Source organism: Anser anser (assembly GCF_964211835.1).
Source record: "Anser anser genome assembly, chromosome: 21".
Taxonomy (NCBI): domain Eukaryota; kingdom Metazoa; phylum Chordata; class Aves; order Anseriformes; family Anatidae; genus Anser; species Anser anser.
Genome location: NC_139742.1, coordinates 9,297,908 through 9,320,343, shown reverse-complemented (window position 1 = coordinate 9,320,343; position 22,436 = coordinate 9,297,908). Strand labels below are relative to the sequence as shown.

The following is a 22,436-nucleotide window of genomic DNA, read 5'->3' as shown; positions in this document are numbered from 1 at the left end:
CAATACGTCTAAGGATGCTCTGAAACCACTGAAACATCAGTACGGCCACAGACAAAAGAAGAAAACAAAACTTCGTAAACTCTCCTTTGAAATAGTTGAGACTGGGGGTAGTTCAATTTTCAATTGCCACAAGGTCAGGGTGGCCAGACAAGCTGGCTGCACAAAAAGGGAATCAAGAGGAGCTAGCATCACCCCAGTATTCTCAGCAAGAACTGCCCCAGCAGCCTGACACTTCTGCAGTAAAACAGACTCCAGCAGTAGGTCTAACTGCCGATAACTTTTTCTGGCAGTGATTTCTATTCATTGACCAGCAACTTATTTTCCCCATCTTGCTCAAACTCTGCAAGCAAACCAGCAATGAAAGCATTCCTCATACGCCAGCTTTCTTAAGGAAATGTTAGGAACCCATAAGCTCTAGTTTGCAGCCACGCTGCTATATATAGAGTCCCACAAGCATTAACCCTAAGAACCAGCCCTGCCATCCCCACTGCCTGGGCTTCCCAGGGAAGACAGCAAGCACGCAAGTATCAAGCGTGAACGCTGAATCCCAGACTTTTCAGCTCTTTGCTCTTCAGAGTACTACCCCGTTTCTCAAGTTACCCTGCACAACTCCAACTTTTCACATTTCCGAAGCAGCCTCGCCAACAAGCTAGCCTTCCCCTCGCGGTACTGTTCAAAAAGAGCTCGGTGCACCAACACCTCCAAGTGCCTGCTACAGCCTCAGCAAACACCCTGAGAGCACGCGCAACTCTTAGAGCGGCTCCACAAGTCTCCATCCAGCCTGCTCTGGCATTTCACATCCACCCTGGGGACGGCAGACATTTGGAAAGCAGAGCTCTGGAAACGCGCTCTGCAAAACCAGAGCGCTCGCTTGGTGAAACCGAGCGCTCAGCCCCGCGTCTGCCCGGCCGTCCAAGTGACGTTCCCGGCTCTCGCTGCACGCCCAGTGCCGCTCCACATCTGGAGCTTCACTACGCTTCCTCCTGCCCCGCTCAGGAGCAGCGATTTTAAGGAGAAACCCAGAAAACCTGGGCTGGCGAGGCGAGAGGGCAGAGCGCGCCTTGGGGAGCCGAGCAGGAACTTCTGCACAGCTTTTTTTGTGCGTGAGATCTGTGCTTTGATGTACGGGGGGAGGAAAGCAGATTACTTGTGGACAAAAGTTTCTGCTCCTCGGGGAGGAGAGCTGTGCACGAAGAGAGGCTCGGTTACACACACATCCACACGCCCGGCCATATAAAGAGCTGCAGCCTCCACCAACGCGTCCCAGCTTTTTTTGCTCCGGGACACACACACACAAAAAAAAAGCAACAGGCAGACTCTTTAAGAAAGACGAATAAACTATTGTTTTAAGGGTTTTTTTCCTCCCCTTTTACGGGCCCCCTGACAAATGGCATTCAGACTCGAGCAGCTGAAGGGTTTTTTTCCCCCCCGGAATGCAGCCCAGGAGCGCTTCGCCCCGCACAAAAGCCCCGCTCGCAGGGCGCAGCGGCCCCGGCTCGCTTCTGGCACCCACCAAAGCCTAAAGGGGGGGGGTTCCTGGGGGGGGGGTCTCCCCCTGCCTCTTACCTGCCCGGCCGAGGGACACGGCACCCAGCAGCAGCAGCAGCCAGCTCCGTATCCAACTGCGCCTTTTCCACCGCGTGTGCGTATCCATGGTCCACAAAAAACGGGGCACCAGCTCGGGACAATTCGGGGGAAAAAAAAAAATGCGAAAAAAAAAAAACGCCAGAAGAAAAAAAAATAAAAAAAGCAGCTCGGACCCCCCCCCGCCAACCCACCCCCCCCGGAGAGCTGCCGCCCTATAAAGCCATGGGATGGGCGAAAAGCTCTCGGGGGCTCCGCCGCGCTCGCTCCACCGCGCTGGCCCCCGGCCCCTGCCTCGCTCCTGCGGCGCAAAACTTTCTTTTCTCTTCCCCCCCCCTCCCCTCCTTCCCTTTTCTTCTTTTAAACCCGAGGCAAGAGTTTGTCAATCTGGGAGCCGAGCAGCAAATCAGGGCCGGGCGGAGCAGCCCCCCCTCCCCGGCCGGCCCGGCCCCCCCGCCCGCCCCCCTAGCCCGGCCCGGCCCCAGTCCGGGACATGGAGGGGGGGGGCTCAGCACGGCTGGGTGGCTCCTAGCAGCACCCCCCCAGGCCTTGGGCTTGTCGGGGAGAGGGATTTGGAAGGGGTAAAATGCAAGGATTTGGTGAAAAGGAGGCTGGCGCTGCGAGGAGGGAGGTGGAGAGGCAGCGGGGCTGCTCGCCCCCCAGTCCCAGCGCTGCTCTGCTCCTCCTGTTCCTCTTTTCGTGGAGCTAGCGAGCGCTGCTTGCTTGCACCCGGGGGCAAACAGCAAGGGACATGCACCATGAGTGCCAAACTGCAAGGGACGGTGCGTGTCCCTTGCACCATCAGCGATAAACACCGAGGGATGGTGCAAGGGACACGGACCATGAAATGAAAAACGCCTAGGGACACACCACCAGTGACAAACGCCAAGGGACACACACCATTAAGTGACAAACGCCAAGGGACACACACCACCAGCGACACCCCAGCACCCAAGCAGACTCCACATCCACCCCTCAGGCCCCGGGGTCCTGGCAGAGCCTGGACCTCGCGCTGTAGGGCCAGGGGCACACAGCGCTGCAGTCCGCCTGCAAGCCCCAGATCAGACAGGGAAAAAAACAAGCAGACACGGCCTTCCCCTTAACTAAAGGTCTCTGAGGGTGCTCGCTAGCACCGATACTTGCTGCCATTGCTGACCTGAACGATGCCCACTGCTAGCACCCACCCAGGTGAAGAGTCTCTAGTCCTGTGACTTCAGTCTCTGGGGTCACCAAATTTCAAGGAGCAGTGATTTCTCTTATAGATTCATGCCCTAAACCTCACCGAAGCATCCCAGCCCTCGCAGAGCAGCACCTTGAGGCCCTTTACTGTCCATAGGGGACAACCTACGCTGTCACCTAGACTTGGCACCCTGCCTCCTCATCCAAGGGTTTAGCACTCAGCACTGCAAGAAACAGGACAGTCAGTGGCCATTTCTGTTTATCAACAATCAGGTGGACAACACATGATTTGGGGTCACTCATCCTTGTCCCTGCTTTGGGACATCTGATGGAAGGCTCAGTACAACAGGGGTTACACTGAGCTATTTGCTCAGCATTGATCTTGGAGCTGCCAGAAGCTCCTTGGGCAGGTAATCGCTCTCAGCTGGCACATCAAAAACCCAAAAACACAAGAGGCCAAATCCCACCAGATCCGTACAAGGGAGCAAAGGAAAAACAGGCGCTGCCAGCGCGCTCAGCTTGGAGCCTAAAGGGGCTATCTCATGGTCCCATGGAAAAAGACGCAGGAAGCATTTCCCCTCACCTCAACCTGTTGGGATGCCCTCCCCTCCTACCAGCCTTCGTGCAAAACTGGAAAAGCCTCAGCCTGAGCTACACACGGGAGGCTGTTTGCTGATGGAGCTGCTCACCGGAGGCAGGGGAGGCACACGCTGGCTGCACGCCCGAGCCAGGAGCTGGAGGAGGCACGCAGCTCACACGTGCTGGCTGCAGCCACGCGCAGGGCGAGTACGGTGCCAGTGGCACTCCCGGGCACATTTCAGATGAAAGCCTCTTCCAGTACCCACCTTTCATTAGGAACCAGATGACTGGAGGCTGGCGAGACAAATTAAGTTGGGCTCTGTATCCAGGAGGAGCCCGGAGGCAAGTTCTTTTGGTACGAGTAACACCTGTGCTTCCCTGCAAACACCAGGGCAGCATCCATCACCACTGCACCTCCTGCTCCAGCATACCCAAATACTCACTGTCCTTCCCACAGGCTCACAGGTGCCTCTGGCATGGAGCAGAGCAGCTACTCCACAACTCAAACACCTCGTCACAGAGGGAGATGTTCGCTCTCCCCTTCAGTCACATGGAGAGAGCCTCAGGTGTACAGATAAGGACCTACGGCAGCTAAAAGGACCAGCAAAGCCTGCAGGTTGCAGAGACACCTCCCCAATAACACTTGTTGTGATAGCAAAACAAATCAGTGATTTCATCCACAATATTTCTATGGATGCCCAGAAGCTGGAGAGCCCTCGCAAGGTACTGGCAGCCTCGGTGACAGAGGCCGTGGTTGATTTCAGCCTCAGCCACACAAGCGCCAGGACCCTTTATCTGCTCACCCCAGATGTTGCTGGCATTTCTGACCATACAAGCAGCTCATTGTTTTGGGATGAGACCCTTTTTGTCTTCTCCAGCTGCAGGTGAAAATCCCGTTGCCACCTGAACACTCAAAGCGTTGAGGTCGCCTTCCCTTTCGGAGGCGTACGGCAATAGGAGGGGGATATCTACTGCATTGAAAGCACAGCAGACGAGGAAATAAAAGCAGGTCGGAGCAGTACAGTGTTCATCTACCACCCATACTCCAAGGGCTCCCGAAGCAAAAGCCAGAACACCCAAACCTATGCCCTCAGCAGATGCAAAGCCACTTTGCTTTACACAGCAGCTGAGAACCTGGCGTAGGGAGTTGTGCTGAGCAGTCCAAGTCAGCCTCCAGTTGCTTTCCAGGTGATTTAGAAGCTTGCACAGACCTGTTGGCCCCTCCTCGACAATAGCAGAGAAACACAGAATTAAGCTTGTAAGAGCAAACTGGAAAATTCCAGCATTTGCATGCCAAGTTTAAAGAGCCAGCCTCCGAGCTGGAGCAGGCTGGATCATCTATCTGCTGCTGCGGGCTCCAAGTAGGCTTACACGAGTTGGGGTGGTTCGCGCCAACTCCGAATCCCTCCAGCAGCCAGTTGGGGTAACATCTCAATAGCCAAAAGAATAGATTGCAGCAGGGGCAGAAGGCCAAAGGTCTTTAAGGAACAGGAGATATATATATTTTTTTTAAATAAAAGTATTAAAGACTACGTGCACCTTGAGCTCTGCTATTGTCTATAGGATGGGAGACACTGGTGAGCTTTAAAAGACTCAAGATACACAGGTAACAGAAATTGGCAGTCATTTATATACTATGAAACAAGAGCATTCAGCCAAAAAACTCAAAGGCATTCTCTAGTTTGAAAGTAAATATTGGGATAATCAGAAAAACACTAGATTTTACTCATAACCAGATAAACCCTATGAACACCTGATGAGAGCAGATTGAAAATGAAGCTTTCTTAGAATTGCTTGAGCTGTTGCATAAATAATCCAGGAAGACAACTGCTATCAGCAACGATTGGAAATGCTATTCATGAAGAGCATAATCTGTAAAAAGTTTTCCTCCTTTATTCCTGATCTTACAACCTGCCCTTACTCTTCGTAAAGATAAAACACATCCCTACCCCAACCCAACCTTTACGAACTGCTTTATGCTGAAGTCATAATCCTGACCTATGATCTCCCACCTGTTACCATAGAAAGGATTCCTTAAATTCAATTTAAGACTTAAAAAAACACAAGCTTAGTGCTGAAACATTTTGAATTAAGAGATTTGAAAAAAACTATCCACCTATCTACAGGTGAAACACCATTCAGAAGAGCTTTATGTTCCGATAGCAGCTACAAAATTAATTAATGTGAATTCTTCCTACAGTTAAATCTTGTCTCAGAACAAAAATAAGAACATGACTCTGGTGGTTAAACACCTGTTTTGGCTTTGCAGGCCAATTCCTTTACAAAACAGCTCCAGCACTGGGAGCTGGACAGACTGCTCGTCCAGGCTTCAGCTGCTCTGGTGGAAATTAAATCTGATTTTTGCCATGAGGTGGCACCAGGACAAGCCCCATCAGTGAAAAGAGCAGCCAGCACAAGGTGGGGCTTGTTTTTTTGTATGTTTAAATGCTTCGTAGTCAAAGAGGTTTGTTTAATAGAGGAAATAGCATTATAAAGAGAACAGACTTTCCACTCCTCCTCTTTTTCCAGTGTTGTTGCCTTCTCCTGAGTTTGGTGTTAGCTCCAAGCCTTGTGTGTGTTTGAACTGCATTGATATTAAGCACAGAAGGGCAGAAATCACACCGCTGTGCCCACTGAGGAGGATGAACTCAGTTCACCTTCACCTTTCAGTCTGCTTCCTCTCTTCATGCCCAGTGCCAGGCTGGAAGACCAGCAGGAGAGCTGCTAGTCGCTTTCCATATCGGTTTTATTTCCAAATGCCCTATGATCTGCGGTCAATGGCCCAGGCTAAACCCTATATAATCTGTCTAGACTGCAGGCAGATAATCCTTGGTGCTACAGAAAGCATTATGTTAAGCCCTGAGGCTGCACACTAACTTCACGAGGACCTATGAGTTACCCTGTCATCTTCCCAAGGGTCAAAAATGAAGATACTCCTAAATTACTCACTCTCACTGACCCCAAAGAAGGCTTTGTTGAATACAGGACTGCAGAGTTAATTTCTGAGCTCTAGTTTGCCCATCGTAATCATGTCTGAAGATTAAAGGTGAGCCCTAACCACAAGGCTTCCACGTGGGTCCAGAATTCCCATGACATTTGGCTTCAGGGGCCAGGCTCGTGCGCCTGCTAGGAATATTCCCATTTAGGCCACTGCGGTGTTTCTTTTCAAGCCTGTCCATAAGAAAGGCTTTAGAATTTTCCTCTGGGATGAAAAGGGATTGACAGGAGTCAAACAAGTAGGTGACAGCTCGCATTTCATGTACCTCCACTTCTTGTAATTTAATGGTGGTCACAAGTTTGCCTTACCCACCACCTGCCAGGATCACTTCTTCCAGCAATTGTTGGGTTTCTCATTGCTATTCCAGGAATGCAGATGAGCAGTTTTGATGGTATAGCCCATTTTCTACAAGTGAGGTGCTTCTCCTCCTTGCTACCTCAGATTACCTGCAATGCCAATCAGGACAGATGTCAACTGTGATCACATCACGTCCTCCCTCCTTACCTGCTTCTTCATGTGTTCAACCATGCTATTTTTGTCCATGCAGTTATTTGATATTACTGAATACCAAAACCGGGGATTTCTAAGTACAAGCAAGCTTTCATGTTGCACGAAGTAGAAGTCTGCATTTCATTTTCCCCTACCACAACGAGCAACAGTAAGATTCTTCAAGAACTCTCGCCTAAAGATGTGCTGGAATCCTACCCAGGGAAAATCCTGCACCTGAAATGAATTGCTGGAAATTTGGGGATATCAAACTGCATAAGAAATTGGAAGTTGTAAATTTTAACCTACAGTATGTGGAATAGATTTTATAAGCATGGCAATCCACGCTCACATCTCTGCTCTGCAGAGATTTCTAAAGCTACCTTTTTTCCCCTGTATTACAGCAGTTCCAGAGCTCTGTAATCCCAAAAAGTGACAAGGTTCTCAGTCTGTGCCACCTGAGTCTGCTGCTTATGCATATGGGAGGGCACAACACCAACCAGGTAGAGTTTACGGTTTCAACGAGATTACTGGATGGAAATTAAGTACCACAAAATTCAGTCTAAGATACCGGGAAAATAATCCTTACATCAAGGTCTCCTCAGCCATGGAAGATCAGACTTCCCAGAGGAAGTGGCGAAAAATCTGATCGCCTGAGTCACATCAAATCAGTCTGGACAAAGCTATACATGGCTGGGAACAACCCTGCTCTGCCGTGAGTGGGTTGGATGACCAGAGATCTTTTCCGCTGATGGTTTCTGTGTTTCAGTAATCCTGAAAATATTTGCGTGAATTTCACAAGAAAGCGTGGTCACAGCGCTGAGAATCAGGGCTCCTGCTCCCACCATAGCGCAAGCTGGTTCAGCCTTCCCCTGCCTCAGACACCGACCTTTGCTGGCAAGCACCAGGCAGGCCCTCTGACAGACCCTCCTGTTCACATCTAGCACGCTCTCCTTAGGACAAACAGGACATTTGATAGGTTTATCCCCACACGTGAGATGGTGAAAAAAATCACAGATTTTTGTCCCTATGACCAGTAGCAATACAAAAAGTGAACTTTTTACATGTCCAAGCACACCCCAAATTGGTATCATTTATGAATTCATTTATGAATTACTCTATCCACATCTAGTAACTGACATAAGCATCCCAGCACATTTCGGTTGCACCAGCTGATGGTCCCTTTCTTTAGTCCTTCCACTGAAACAGAGCAGCTTCAAACCTGGAGACTTCCATCCAGAGCTTTTCCCCAGTATTTCTGTCAATTAACTCTGACACAATTTACAGGCAACTATTTCCATTTGTAATTTTATTGCATTAAAGACACAAAGCAACATTCCCTGGATTCCCCTTTGATTTCTCAAGATTACAGGTTCATTCCTCTGAGGGCTTCTGGAGTGACAAAGCCCTTAATTTTGTTGTCTTTTCCCCTCCTTGCTGAAGCAGTGGTTTAGAAATTATGAGAATACGAGGATGCTATGCGCACCACCCAGCTATCAAAAAGCAATTCAGACAACGGGCCACAGTCTCGGTAAGTCTAAGCTACTTTCTAAATAGAGAGGGGAAATAAAATGTCAGGCAAAGCAGTCATTTTTGTGGATGAATCATTCAAGGAATCCTATCCAGCTACCAAGTGGTCTCTAACATGACTAATTTTTACTTCTGTCTGTTCAGTGTTTCCAGTAAGTCACCTTTTCAGACACATCAGCACCTTTCCACAAGTCCCTGCTGTATTTTACTCCCTCTTTGCACTGATGATTTTTCCAGTTTGGGCAGCACTGGGGCAGGCCAGACAGCCTGGAATAAGGTCCAGACCTGGGCCAGACCCCTCACTTCTGCTGGGCTCCAGGGTGCAGCACCCACAAGTCCCCATATTCCCTACAGCAGACACCCGGTGGTTTGAGGGATGATACGTTCCAGGCCTGGTGTCTTTCTGTAGCATCTACAGGCTGCTGGATTTGTTACCAACCCTTGCATTTATCTGAGATTTCAGGCTGGCTGGTCTCTTCCTCAGACAGCTTTCTGTACAAGTCCAAGGTATTTTGGACCCATTTTCAGGACACGCAAAATACTCCACCAGCATTTCCCATCCCTTCGAGCGTCTGATCCAGAAAGAGAGACCACAGCAGAGTATCAACCCTAGTTGTTCTTTCCTTGGGCGTTAAAACTATTCTCACAAAACTGAGTCAGGGAACAGGTAGCAGACAGGCTGTGGTCCGCTGTGCTTTGCATCTGAGCTACAACCCACCCATAACTTTCAGAAAACAAGCAAGCTACCTACGTGCACACATACTTGCATCTCCCTCTCACTTGCAGCACTGTCCCCAAACAACCTGGGAGATCTCTAGGAACCCTGATATTTGCCCTACCGTTTGTAACTGAGTTAGATGTTGGGTACAGTGACACAGCAAATCTTGCAGGATGCAATCAGCTTCGTCACTCCCCGTGGTTTTGCCAGCCCTGGGAAGCAGCGCTCTGCTTGCTGGGGGTTCTGCAGACACGCACAGAGCCCCCAGCATCCACAGGCATCCGACGCACATAGGCAACAACTAAACATCAGCACATCGGTATCTGTATAATTAACACTGGGGGGAGGAGATTAAGCTAGCATAGAAATTTGTGGTCCTGATGAGGACCAGATGTTTTGTCTTTTTTAGTGCTGCTCACAACAGGAATTTGGCAGGACGCTTCAGAAACAGGAGGGGAGGCTGGAAGACGGCTGGGTCCTGCCCTGATCGCTGCTCACCTGGTGCAGCCCCACACCTCCGACCACCACCAAACCACCTCAGTGCTGCTACAGATTAATTCTCCTTCCACTTCTGTCCACATTCGTGCAAAACAAAAGCACAGGGCTACAGAAGACCCCAGTCCAAACCCTCTGCTAAAGGGCACCTCTACCCCAAACCATGCTCAGCTGCTCGCCTCCAGAGAAGAAAATCCCCCCAAGGAGGGCAGAGCACTTCACAGCTCATGACACCTCCGGGGTGTGCCACTTCCACACAGATGGGTGCCTAACACCTACCTGCTCCGATGCCTTTATTTTTTGCATACAGCTTGTTTTCTTCCAGCGAGACTTCCCCCCAGCTTTGTATTCATAAATCATGAGGCCAGAGGGGATCAAGTTTCAGAGGCCATGGGGCTTCGCTGAATCAAGTCTTGTTTGAACTGAAGTATCTTCTTTAGTAAACCAAACAAACTTCTTGACCTGACTTGTACTACAGCAAAATGAGCCCAGAAAACTCCTGGCTGCAGCGGGAAGGTATTTTGCTTGTAAAGTCAAGTATAACAGCTTCATGGCGCTGCTGAGGAAATGGAAGATCTGAGAAACCCTCATCCAGACATTCCACTGGGCCCGAGGCTGAGCGGAGTCAGGGCCCTCCATAGCCCTGGGGTACCACGAGGAGCCCTCGCCCTGTCCTCTTGCAGCTAGGGGTGCTGCGGGGACCCAGGCAGGACCACCCTGGCCCATCCTCTCCTGGTTTGGGACACCACCTTTTTTCCCCCTCAGTCTCCTACACATGCTCATCTTGGGGTCATGTTTGGCCCCACAGAGCAGTTTTTCCTCCCCCCGATCCCGGCTTTAGCAGCAGAAATGCGTATCTAGATCGGATGCTCAGTGGATTTAAATTGACGTAGCTCCTTCAAAGGCAATGGAGCTTCACACAATTATGCTCACAGCACCTCTGCCCCATGCCTTCCTTTATTTAAAGTCAACTACTTAATCACCAAGCATGACTGTGATTTAATTTCCAGGGTGACATTAACTCCTATCCCAAGCTGGACTCTCATTCTACAATCTTCCAAGTCCCACAGAAAATTCAGCCCTTTTCCAGCAATGCACATCCACTTCGACAACTTCTGCCTCACGCCTGGCTCTTATACAGAACTCCACAAGCACTTTGATTCGTTTGATGGGCAACATGAAGTAGCCAGCTGCAGAAGTGGGGTGCCCATTATCTCTGTGCCAAACCAAAAATCAGAAATTCCAGGACTATCCTCCCCAGTCCCATGCTCTAAGCCAGCTACTCACTTTAGGGACATTTTTTCCATTGACTCCGCTTTTAAGCATCTGTATGTTTAAAAAGACAGCAGAGACTTCTGACAGAGGATTCACTTGACAAAGGTCACCAGCAAACATGACTAATCCATTACGCTGTTAAACAACTCAACATGCAGGGGTTAATCAATGCTAGCCCTCAGCTTAATCCCCCTCTCTGCTAAATAACTCACTGAAAACAAACTCTGCCTGCTAATGTTCTGCAATGGAAGATAAATGCATACGAGGCTTGAGGAGGTTCGGTTTTCAGAGCTCTCCGTTCCTATACAGCCTGACCACTCTCAGCCTGGCCAGATGTTATTTCCATCCTCGCAAGGATGGGGATTAGGGGAAGGTTGGCTGGCTCCGAGCCAGCTTACAAGATTCAGAGCACTGGGCTCCTTAACCTGGGTTAGTAGGGCTATCCTGCGCAGACAAAGCAAGAGCCACTATTCCCTTGGGGCTCCGGCACATATTCCAGACCCCTATTTATAGCCATGATTTGTGCTTTTACAAGATGGTAATTTTATGCTGCTCATAAATCTCTCCCTGAAAACTGGTATTTGTAGGTCAGCAAGGAGAGCAAGCCAGCAACCAAAATTACTGAACTCCTGCAGAAACTGTACAATTGGACCACAAACACTGAAAGGCAATTAGGAGGAATCAAAGGACCCTGTGTTGTCTCTCCTGCTGGAAGGGGACATGTTTGTTCCATGAGGATCAGCGGCTGCTGCCTACACATTAAGGAGGTTGTTTGGGATCTGGGAAGAGGGTGACACCATTTGCTTACCTACTGGATACAGCTTACTGCGTCGATATGCCAGCCAAGTTTGGACTGGCAAGTCACATCCCTGACATTATGTCATGGAAGTGTTCATCTCTTGTTTTCTTCGCGTTTCTTACACCTCTGGGACCGCACTTTCCCCTCAAAAGGGAACAGATACTCAGATTTCTTTTGACATTTAAAGATATTGGGAGGAAGCTAACAGCAGTATGGACACCGCAGTGTCAGAAAATCCACAAATGATTGCTACCTTGCCCTTAAGACCCTTCTGCATCCCACTGGTTCTGGAGCAGCCTTGCAGAAGTCCAGTCCCCCGGAATAAATGGCTACAGATACTGCAGGTCATGCTAACTCCTGCATTCACTTCCTGCGGCATCACTGAAAGGTAATACCTTTTACTCCAAATGCCTTATTTTTTACATATTAAGTCTTTATAATTAAGACAGATGTGTCCAATTCACAGAGAAAAAGATGAAAAACTTTGTGTTCAAATGAAAGGGCATTCCAGCTTCCAAGTAACTTCACTTTTCATTGCAAGAGTTTTTCCTGCCTCTGATTAGCAATAAGTGACTTGGAGGATGTTTGCTGCTTGGCCAGGCACCTAAAACACTTGCTGCTTTTCTAAGCTGATTTTTTTGATATGCCACTGGAAATCACAAGGTTCACAGAAGAGTTCCTTAATGAATTTGCAAGCTGCTTTTCCTCTCAGCTCTCCAAGAACATCTATAATATGACAGACAGTCAAAAGAACACGATTACAAACAGTTAGTCCAACTTTAAAACTTCCAAAAAATTTTAAAATTAAGTTCCTCCTTAAAGCCCCCGCACCTGACCTCTGCCTAATTACACCCAAGTACATCAGCAAAACTACTCACAGACAAAGAAATCCCATTGCCCCATGAAGTTTCTTTGCTTCACCATTTTTTCCACACAATAAGGTGCTGAGATTGCTATTTGAATAAAGACAAACATTCACGGAAAGCCTGAGTTGTGCTCCTGTAGGTGGGCTCCCCCCTGCACATTGAGGCCACGGCAGCAGCATCGCAGCCCCCAGTTCCCAACTCTGGAGGGGCTGTGATGCTGCTGGGCAGCCCCCATGGACAGGGCAGGCACTTGGGCCCCTGCACAGCTGCTCTGACCTGCATCGAGGAATAGAGGAGGCAGCAAGTGTGGAAAGCAGATGTGAGCAGAGGAAATCAGGTTCACAGAAGACAAGGAAAGGAAACGCAGAGCAACCGGCGGGAGCGGCACCTGTCCCGGTAACACCAGTTGCATGCTCCTCATAAAATGCCTCTGCAGCAGAGGCAGGCCCATCGAGCAAGCAGTTCTCCCACACCCTCCGCTGATTTGTCTCAAGGCAGCAGGAAGCAGTCTAGTCTCTAACAGGTACTAGGAGACATCAGCAGGGACCGGGCCGAGCACTTCCAGCAGCAAGACACGGCTCCTGTGGGCTGGTAGCCCGCCACGACAGCTGAAGGAAAGCACCTCTCGACTGAATTGCTGGCCTGGGGAGGACGCCTAAATTATTTCCCAGCTCTAGAACTGGCTCTTTGGTGGATCAGTCACTTACTCTGAGAAAACCAATGTCAGATTTGTTTTGAGACCTACTGCCTGCCTGTTCTGGAGCAGGGATTTAAACCTGGCTTCCCCAGCTGCAGAAGGTAAATGATAAGCATCCACAAGTTCTAGCCCTGGAGATTCAAAGCTTGCCAACAGCAAAACAAGCAATCATATCAACATAATTCTCAGAAAGCTCTTAATAACATCCTTCAAGTGATTTTTCATTTCATCTACTTTGAGACAGGGCAGGGGAGAAAGTCAGAAGTGGCTCTTTTCAGGTGTGACATGCTCTGGTTTAATTCAATACTAATTCCAGGGTACAGGCATGTGTCAATTATGGGTGCATGTGCAGTATGGTACTGCAAGCTGCTCAGTCACATCACGGAAAGTTTAGATTTTGACATACTTTATAGCAGCTGAAGTGTCCTAATATTAGGAACCTCCCAGATGTGCTAGTTACATCATTTCCTAATCAAGCCATATGCTGGCCTCTTCAGCACCTGCATTTTTGCATCCCCAGAGGAGTACCTAAATACCTGACTCCGTATTTCTCAACTCTGTAGATTATGCATGGACCATTGAGCAAATTCTTCAGACAGGCTGGAAACGCTTTTGTCTGTAGTGTTGCAGCAACTCTGATATACAAAGTTTGGTGAGCTGTGTGCGCTTCTTTTCCTACTCTGGCTTTTCATTTACTGGAGTCCCACAAGCACAGAAGGAATCCGATCTTGCAATTCACAGTTCAGCTTTCAGGGACGCAGAGCATCTCTGCTCACAGAAGCCACTCAGCTTGTGGCAGCCCAGGTATCATTTAATAGCAGAAGGGAGATCAACATTTGCTTGTCAAAAAGCGAAGCATAACAGAAGTTAATTCACACGCAGATCCTCTCAGATGGCAATTCCCACACAAAACACACACACAAAAGAAGAAAAGAGGCAGCATTTTCTTTAACAGCGGTGGCATCACAGCAAAAATCAAGAGAAAGTTTGGCTATTCACACAAAAACCCTGGACGGATTAGATGCAGAATTTGTCCCAGCAACTCTGAAGGTGTGAAATGAGAGCACTGCCATTTGAAGACGAAGCCGTGAAGAACAGAGGGCTGTCACTCAGTGATTTACCTCCTTGCAGGCAGTCCTGGGAGAGGCAAGGCGAGCAAACAAGAGTGCTCTGGCCATCATAATATCCTCTCCTCCTAGCAAGGACACCCTTCCCTCCCAAGGCTCTGTTTAACCCCCCCCAGCACCAGGTGGGAACATCACTCCTCTCGCAGGCACACCAAAGGCTCCACGATAAAGCACATTTTCATCATTGTGCTTAAGCTGAAAGGCATTTAGCTCTACGGGGTTATTCATCCCCTCGCTGGCTATGCAGTTAACATTATGAGGTTAAACAGGGGCTCCCTTGTTCCCTGCATGCTGGGCTGGCATCGATAGCCCTGGGGATGAGGAGAGCTACAGCCATCGCTCCTGTCTCTTTTAAAGCACAGTAATGTGAACAGGAGATAATCTATGGGCATTGTTAGCAGACAGGAAGCAAAATTCCAGCTTTCTGTGGCTTTTGAGAATTCTCTGAACATCCCTGCCACAGATTTTTCACCATCATGTCTGGTTTATGCATGGTTACACTGCAGCCAACCTGCACACACTGGAACCCGTACAAAAAACCTCGGTATTTAGAGGTGACAGACAAGACCGCTGCTACGCTTCAGTGAAAGGCAGACAGAAGAGGCAAGTGCCACCACAAATGCTTGTTCTCCTCAGCCTACTTAAATTCTGTAAACAAATTTGGAAGTGCAAGAGGTTCTAGCAAGCAGGCAGAGTGCATCAACGTGTGAGCAAATACAAGGATTTCTTTCACATCCAGGAAAGAGTTCAACAGGAGAATTTTGAGGCTATCTGGTAAGGAAAATAAATCTCCTGCAAGAAAAAGAATGTCGCAGTATATCAGCTGCCTCCTAGGAGCTGAATTGCTTTTGGCTTTGCTGTGTTCATCACTTATCCCGTCCAGAGGTTAGACAGCAGTGCAGCTCCAGCTGACAACCCACGCCGCACGAGGAGCCGAGGCCAAGGCGCAACCCCACTCTGCGGGACACGGGCCATAATCTTCCCCACTGCCTTCCCAAATTAGCCAAGCTATTTGCATTTCTCATACATACCATGGCTTTCTCTTGACGCAAGAGAAAAAGGGATTTCTTCTTGCCAAACATCTCGCAGCTCAAAGACATCGTAACGAGTCTAGCAGACCTTTAATGCATGAGAAGGTATCGCATGGAAAAAGCTACAGTCCTGGAGACTGTTGGACAAATCTTGCTTTTTCCCTCCTTGTTAGGCCTGAGGTGGACACGAGGAACAGCTGGGATGTTGTTTTTTAAAACAAGAGCAACCAATTTAATGAAATGTGAAATTTATGAGCTGGTCAGCCTTAGGAATAATTGCCTTCAGGGACCCTCTGGGGTCCAGAGGCTCTCAGTAATGGAAAATCAGCTGTCTTGCTATAGAATCTATAGGCTGCAACGAACAAACCTGTAACCCCTTCGTATAGCTCCGGGACTGCTGCACACCAACTGGCATCCCGAGACAGAAGTGAAATGACAGTTGTGACCTGGAACAGCAGCCTCCCAGCACTTCTACTACAACACACAGCTGGCTTTTCCATTTCTTCTGTGCTTTGATTTTCTGAACTGACTCCGGTGACGTGAGCCTGGAATTTTGTGAATCGAAGCTGCGGCGGGAGCTCCGAGTCAGATTTCGGCTCAAAGAATGTAAATGCACTGGCAAGATAGCATGTGCGTGGAGGCACGGGGCTGGGGAGCCAAGGAGGGAAAGGCCAGAGTCTGCGTTCGGGGTGAGAGGAATGCAGGAAGACAAAACCCGTTTCCTTTGTACTCCTCTCAGCATAGCACTTGGGTTTGTTCATTTTTCACATGGGCAAATAAACCCCAGTATGCCACAGCAGGGGATGGACCTGCAATAGGTAAAGTCCCTGCTCCCCATGCTAGGGCTGTACTGAGTCTGAGGGGTGGGAAGGGGCAGCGCACCCCCACCACCACCCAGAGAAGAGCCCTCCCCTATGGCACTGCTCCAGGCACCGATTTTCAGAAGAAATAAGTATATCCCACTGATCAGGGCAGCAGAGATACAGCACTACAATGGGCAGGCAAACTGTATCAAGTGTCAAAACCTCCCCGCGTACTCCTCCACAGCAAAACAGCAAAGCAAAACCATAGCTGTAATAAACACAGCAGCCTCCAGAAGGTGGGGATTTAGCCAGTCCCCAGAAGGTGTGGATTTAGCCAGCCCCAGATAACAGGATGTCTGGTGCTCGCAGTGCTGTCCTCTTCACTTACCCACCACAACATCAGACAGCAGAGTGCAAAACTCATTGCCAATAATCCATCTGCTGCTGCCCAGTATTCAGCAGCCTCAACACAGGGCAGCTCCAGCCCTCCTGGGGTGTTTCCAGCACAGCTCCCCCGGGACACGAGCACCTTACTGGGTCCCACTGCTCTTAAACCAGCTTCCACAGCAGCAGCATTTCTGCACACCCAAACGCACAGCAATGCAAACAATATTTTGCAGGAGCAATCGCACAACTACAGCTGAAAACCACGCAAAGCTGGAAGCTGAAACGGCAGTTTAAGCTCAGGAGATTGTCCCAGCAGTTCCTTGTCCAAACCTGGCTCCCTGAAACAGGGACCAGCCATCAGGCCCTGCAAAGTGAGGCGATTACAGTGGATGCACTCGCTCCAGCCCCAGGATAGGGCTGTATTTGGGCTGTGTTTGCCTGGCCTGCTGCTGCAGTGATGGGATTGAGCCCTTCCCCATCCCTGGGAACACCAGCAGCCCTGGGGCAAGGGGGATTGGGGCAGCCCCACTGCAGCCTGCCCCTTGTGCAAGCGCCGCCTGCAGCTCCAGCAGGGCTCTCCTCCTCCCTCAAATGCATCCGTGGTCCAAGAGCAGCATTACCACGCTCCTGTCACCACGGGAGGAAAGGTTTTTATTTTCCCCCTTCCCCTTCAAAAAAGTTCACAAAATTCTTTAAGAAATAAATCACATGGTACCTTTGAGAAAGCTTAATACCTGGCATTAATAAGCAGCTGCCAAGCCACTCTTAGTTTTGAGACAGAAAACAGTCTTCTCAGAAATCCCAGTGTAGTAAATTAATCCCAGGAGGGAGCAGACTGAGCTTTTGCTACTGTAAATAGACTTTTTCATTATTCTGGAGCATTTTCAGGCCAAAAGACTGTCCCAACATATTGGAAAGTGTAAGTAACTGTCTCACTTCTCTGCAGAAGAGGAACATTAAACAAGCAGAGCAGGACAGATTGATTAGTTCTTCCATTTAGCTGGCAGGGGCTAAAGAGTGACTTTTGTTGCTGCTCTCACTGGAGAAGGAGGACTTGCATCCCAGGCTCCTCCACACGATGGAAAGAGCTGATGCAGGGAGAGCCCAGCTCCAAGGCTGTGAGCGCACAGGGCTGTTTGCCACCAGCACGGCTCAGGAGCTGCCCCAGGTTTTGGGCTCACAGCTACAGACAGTTGTCTCCTGGCTAGACACTGCGAGGTGACACTTATGCAAGCTGCAGTGGGAACTATAAATGGTTTTTCAAAGCCATGCTCGTACTTTTTCCCTTTTTATATAGGCTAGACAGTGTATGTGGCTCCTGCCTTGCAGCAGCGCGATGGCACGGTTTGTCGTAGGCAGGGAGTGATTGGGGGAGCTTTAAGCCCTCTCTGCTCTGTTGAATTCTGCGTAGCATGCAGCACAAGCATCCCCACATCTTGGCTCTGAAATGAACGTATCAGTCTGATCTCTTGTGCAGCAAGCATGCATTTAGCTTGCTGCAGTGAGATGAACTGCACAGTGTTTGTGCCATCTTCTGTGCCTCCCCATACCCCTTTCTTAAATTACGGCATCACAATGCCAGATTTACAGAAAGCTCAGATAATTCCAAAAGGGGATTAAAGAATTATTTCAGCATGAAATCAGAGTAAAAAGCTAAGGAAGAGCGGTAATGGTTAATGATGATTTAGTGTGAAGCAGCTCAATAGGAACATATGAGCTCAGGAGCCACAAGGTTATAAGCAATCTATAAAATGGAGAGGGAACACCACAGGAGAGTAGACGAGCCCAGCTGGGCTGTATGGCATGACCTCAAGTATGTCTTATGGGACCAGACCTGAACCCAAAGGCTTTGTTTGAAAGAAAATGATAGCCCCATAAAAAAAACACAGAACAAAAATCCTCATTCCCATTTTACAGGGAATTGGGAGTAGAGACAAAAAGGATAAGATCACACCCTGAACAGGATTTGGGATGGAAAGCAGCTCTTCCTCCCACCTTCCCCCCTCCCTGCTCCTGGATGAGGACCACCCAGCCCCCAGTGGGGGGGGACAGGGGGGCAGAGCCCAGCTTCAGGCCCAGCACCACACACCCCAGGGCCTGACAAGCAGCAGCTGCACCCCATAAGAGCTCAATTCTCACCTTTTCAGCAGTACTTCAGAAAGTGCTTTTAACTGCATATTTTCCACCAGCTTCAGACTCCCCCACACAACTTCCCAGTTATATTCCCCAGGCTTTTAGCACCATTTTCAGGGGGCCTGTTTGGCAAATAATGTCACAGACTGCAAGTAGTGCCACCTTATTTCCTTTTTACCCCAGCACACACCAGTGCCAGCCCCACCACCCCCAGCTCTCTGGCTCTCCAGCAGGCACCCACCACCATCCCCAGGCCATCTCTGGGACTGGCAACACTGCCCAGAGGTCAGAGACACTATCCCCTCTTTTTCCATATCTTTCCTCCAAGTCTGCTTTGACTCAATCTGCAAATGGATGACAGCTGAGGACCAGCAGGTAAAAGATTAGTTCCTGCTGTGATCTGGATGAGGAGGAAAAATGCTCATGGTAAGCTCGAAATTTAAGCACACAGCTGCAAAAAATTAGATTGAACCAAGCATTTCTGCATTGGGGTGCCTCAGTGCAAACACTGCATTAGTGCTCCTCAATATGCACTTAGAAATAGCATGAAATAATGAGAGTTTCTCACCTGCACATCAACAGAAGGACATGGAGACACCTAAAGACCATTTGTGGATAAACTTGTACCTATCAGCTCTGCAGTACTCAGCTCATCTTCATGGGGAAGCTAGCAATTATTGCTAATAGCTGGAACTAATTCAACATGGATTAAGAACACAAGACACTTGAGAAGAAAGCAAACTAACCCTTCGAGGGTCTCAGCACCAGCAGAGCTGCAGAACATCCTGATACTGCGGGCACCCCAACCCGTCTCCTCAGTAACTCAGAATTACACATCTTAATTGTTCATAAAGATATTTACTTTTCGTGGCACTGCAAGGGGATGCTGGTTCACACTGTCCTGGGACTTGAGGAATTTTTCAGCTTCAAACACTGCATCATGTTAGAGCTACTAAGCCCTTCTCTGCAAGTAATTAAAAACAGTAATTTTGGATTATCTTTAATTAATGAGGAAGAAGACATGGTGCCTCTAGTCCCTGGAATGCTATTCTGTGGTTATGTCAAATTACTTTTTAATTATCTAGGCTGAAAACTGTCTCTTCTCCTCATGAATATCCCCACAGCAGCTCAGCCTGGACCTAAGCAACCTGCATCAGCTTCCAAGGCTGAGGCTTCAGATGAGCTTTCATCATTTCAGGTCCCCATGCGCACACACACAAAGCTTACAAGCACAGGCACTGGATATATACTGTAATTGGAAACTTGATTTTGCCACCAGCAGCTAATGGGAGTTCTCCCTCTGACAAAGGTATAAAATCACTTTCCCCATCAGCTTCAGTGGGAAGCATGCATTGCTCCACAGCTTCCCTTCCCAGGGATCCCAGCCAGCTGTCATTTGGTTTCAATTTAAGTGGATTCACACCCCTTGACTTTAATGTGGCTTGGAAATTCAGGTTCAAGTGAATCAAACTAAGCTGCAAGCAATAAATATCACAACCCAAGATACCATGCCGCCTTTGCTATCAGTAGTAAGGAGAACATAAAGCCAAGCCCTTGGAAAGCTCATTAATATATTTGCAAAGCTGCTTCTCACTCCTAGAAAGGTTGTCCTTTAAATCAAGCCTCACTTCAGTAGAAGTTAATGTTTTCCAGCTAACAACAGCCTGTGCTCCCAGAACAAGGGGACAGAAACCTCCCAAAAAAGCAGGGGGGCCCAGGGAGCATCCCCCCCGTGGGTCACGAGGGAGGGGAAGGGAGGGCCTTTTAGGTTCATAGCTTTTCACCCTACACAAAATAACATACCAGTCTGTTACTGGGGTACTACAGTAATACAAATATTCTACATATTAAGTGTACTGAAATGAATGCCTCTCTATCATACCAGGCTCACGCACATAAATAGCACTTTTTTTTTTTAAGCTTCCTTCTCTCGCTCGGTCTCTCTGTAGGCATGCAGGGGTACGTCTGTAATTTCTAGATCACCCAGTAGCAGACTTGGTCTTATTCAAGCTATAATATTCAGCCAGCTGTTCCTACACAGCTATTTAGGGACTTCAGCCTGTCATTACCCACAATATCCAGCCTAGCCCACATCAAAACCATACGGGCTTTTTTTTATTTTTAAGATGAGCACACAAGGAGTAGATGAAATCTCTGTAAGAAAACATTCCCTGTGCCTTCACTCCAAGCTGGGCAGGTCCTCCCCATGCAGCTGTGCCCACAGCCTCCTGCACACCAGGACAGGTCCCCTGGATCCCCCAAACCAGACCAAGTTTTACATGGAGCTCTCAGAGCGTTTCCCACCTTTCACTGTCTGCAGAGGAACAGTTTCCTGAAGGTGTTCCCTGGGTGAGCAAGCGCAAAAGACGAGCGATGTCCTCCAGGAGCAGGGCCCAGGGGAAGCCTTCTCTTGGTGTCCATCCTCCAGCTCAGCCCTGCCCCAGCACCACCCCAGGAAGACAAAGGAAAGGGTTTGTACCTTCAGCTCCTAATAAAACCCGCTCCTGCCTTGCTCAATCACCCAGAACTGGGCTCAGCTGGTACCTCAGCCCTCCCTAATGTGAAACTTCATCCTCCTGCTGCTTGTTTTCTTTCTTTTTTTTTTTTTCCTCCTTCTCTTTCCCCCCTGAGCTTGGTTCTTCCACGGTGTTTCCTGCAAACCTTCCCTTCCTGTCCTACCAGCCCTATCTCGGTGGAGTTCAGAGCCTTGGCAGAGCGGAGCTGGGCTCTGCTGGCATGACGGGACAACACGTAGCGGGGTCTGCCCCCACTGCCCTGGTGCAGGCAAGCAGACGTTCTGCTGCAGGGCTCCTGGTGGGGCATAAAAGTGACTGATCCCACAAAGATCCTGTGCCAGTGAGAGCAGCGGGGTCAGTTGGTGGCTAATTCCCACCTCAGGGACACAAAGTCCCTCTGCGGCGTAAGTGAATGCGGAATTGGGTTTTATTTCCAGCCAAATGCTGGTAATACATATACATAGAGAGCATATATATCCTCTATCATACATATAATTCATCCTACAGTGTCATTTCAGAGCCTATCAGCCCTGTAGTGCCGCCACGTCACAGCTTTGCAGCTCCAGCAGCTCCAGTCCGTTGCATCTCCTGTCCCTTCCTGCGGCCATTTGCAGCCATTTCGCTGTTTGCCATTAAACCCCTGCTGCACCTCGGCCCGCAGATGGCCGCACGCTGCAGTGCCAAGACATCCCGTTATGTACTCAGCCTGCAGCTCTCTGAGCACCGAAATGCTGGGGGAAAGGCACCGCTGTAAATCAGCATTCGGCTGGAGATCCGCGTGGCGATTACAAAACCAGGTCCCACGTTAACGGATGAAGCGCTGCATAGACTAACGAACCTACAGATTGCAGACTTTGCGATTTTCCGTGTGTATTTACAACCGCGGGATGTCCCTTGGCATCAGTGCTCAGGCCAGGACAGAAACCAGAGCCGTGGCTAGAGCAGGCCGCTTTATTTACGTCCTGCCCCGATGGACCCTTGCCCACATGTAAGATGATAACATCTGCACAGATCTGCCATGCTCGGGGGCCAGCCCTGTTTTCTGTATGTCAGCATGGTTCGTTCACCACCCTGGTGAATATAGGGGTTTATTAACCCTCCTGAGCCCCCCTCTGTTGCACAAGCAGCTCATAGAGCCAGCTACGTTAGCCTCTTCCCTCCCACACAGGTGATGCTGCGCTGGGCTGCAGCCATGAGCGGGATGGAGCAGCCGTGGGCAGGCAATGCTTCATG

The 22,436-nt window shown here is 49.2% G+C and overlaps 1 protein-coding gene and 1 long non-coding RNA gene across 4 annotated transcripts in view; both read right to left on the bottom strand.

Annotated features, from left to right (window-relative positions):
* COL5A1 (collagen type V alpha 1 chain) overlaps window positions 1–1,912 on the bottom strand; it is a 152,197-nt gene extending 150,285 nt beyond the window's left edge. The window contains exon 1 of one of the 3 annotated variants that reach the window (XM_083807304.1): window positions 1,567–1,912. In XM_083807304.1, coding sequence (XP_083663430.1) covers window positions 1,567–1,654 — 88 coding nt within the window. In that variant the 5' untranslated portion in view covers window positions 1,655–1,912. The remainder of the gene's footprint in view (window positions 1–1,566) is intronic. The other 2 variants (XM_083807306.1, XM_083807305.1) reach the window with 2 other exon arrangements.
* Window positions 1,913–5,407: 3,495 nt separating this feature from the next.
* LOC310884829 lies at window positions 5,408–21,031 on the bottom strand. The gene is made up of 2 exons (XR_014574427.1): window positions 20,992–21,031; window positions 5,408–6,786 (listed from the first exon to the last, which is right to left on the bottom strand). It is a non-coding gene; the product is annotated as an uncharacterized lncRNA (long non-coding RNA).
* Window positions 21,032–22,436: the final 1,405 nt, after the last annotated feature.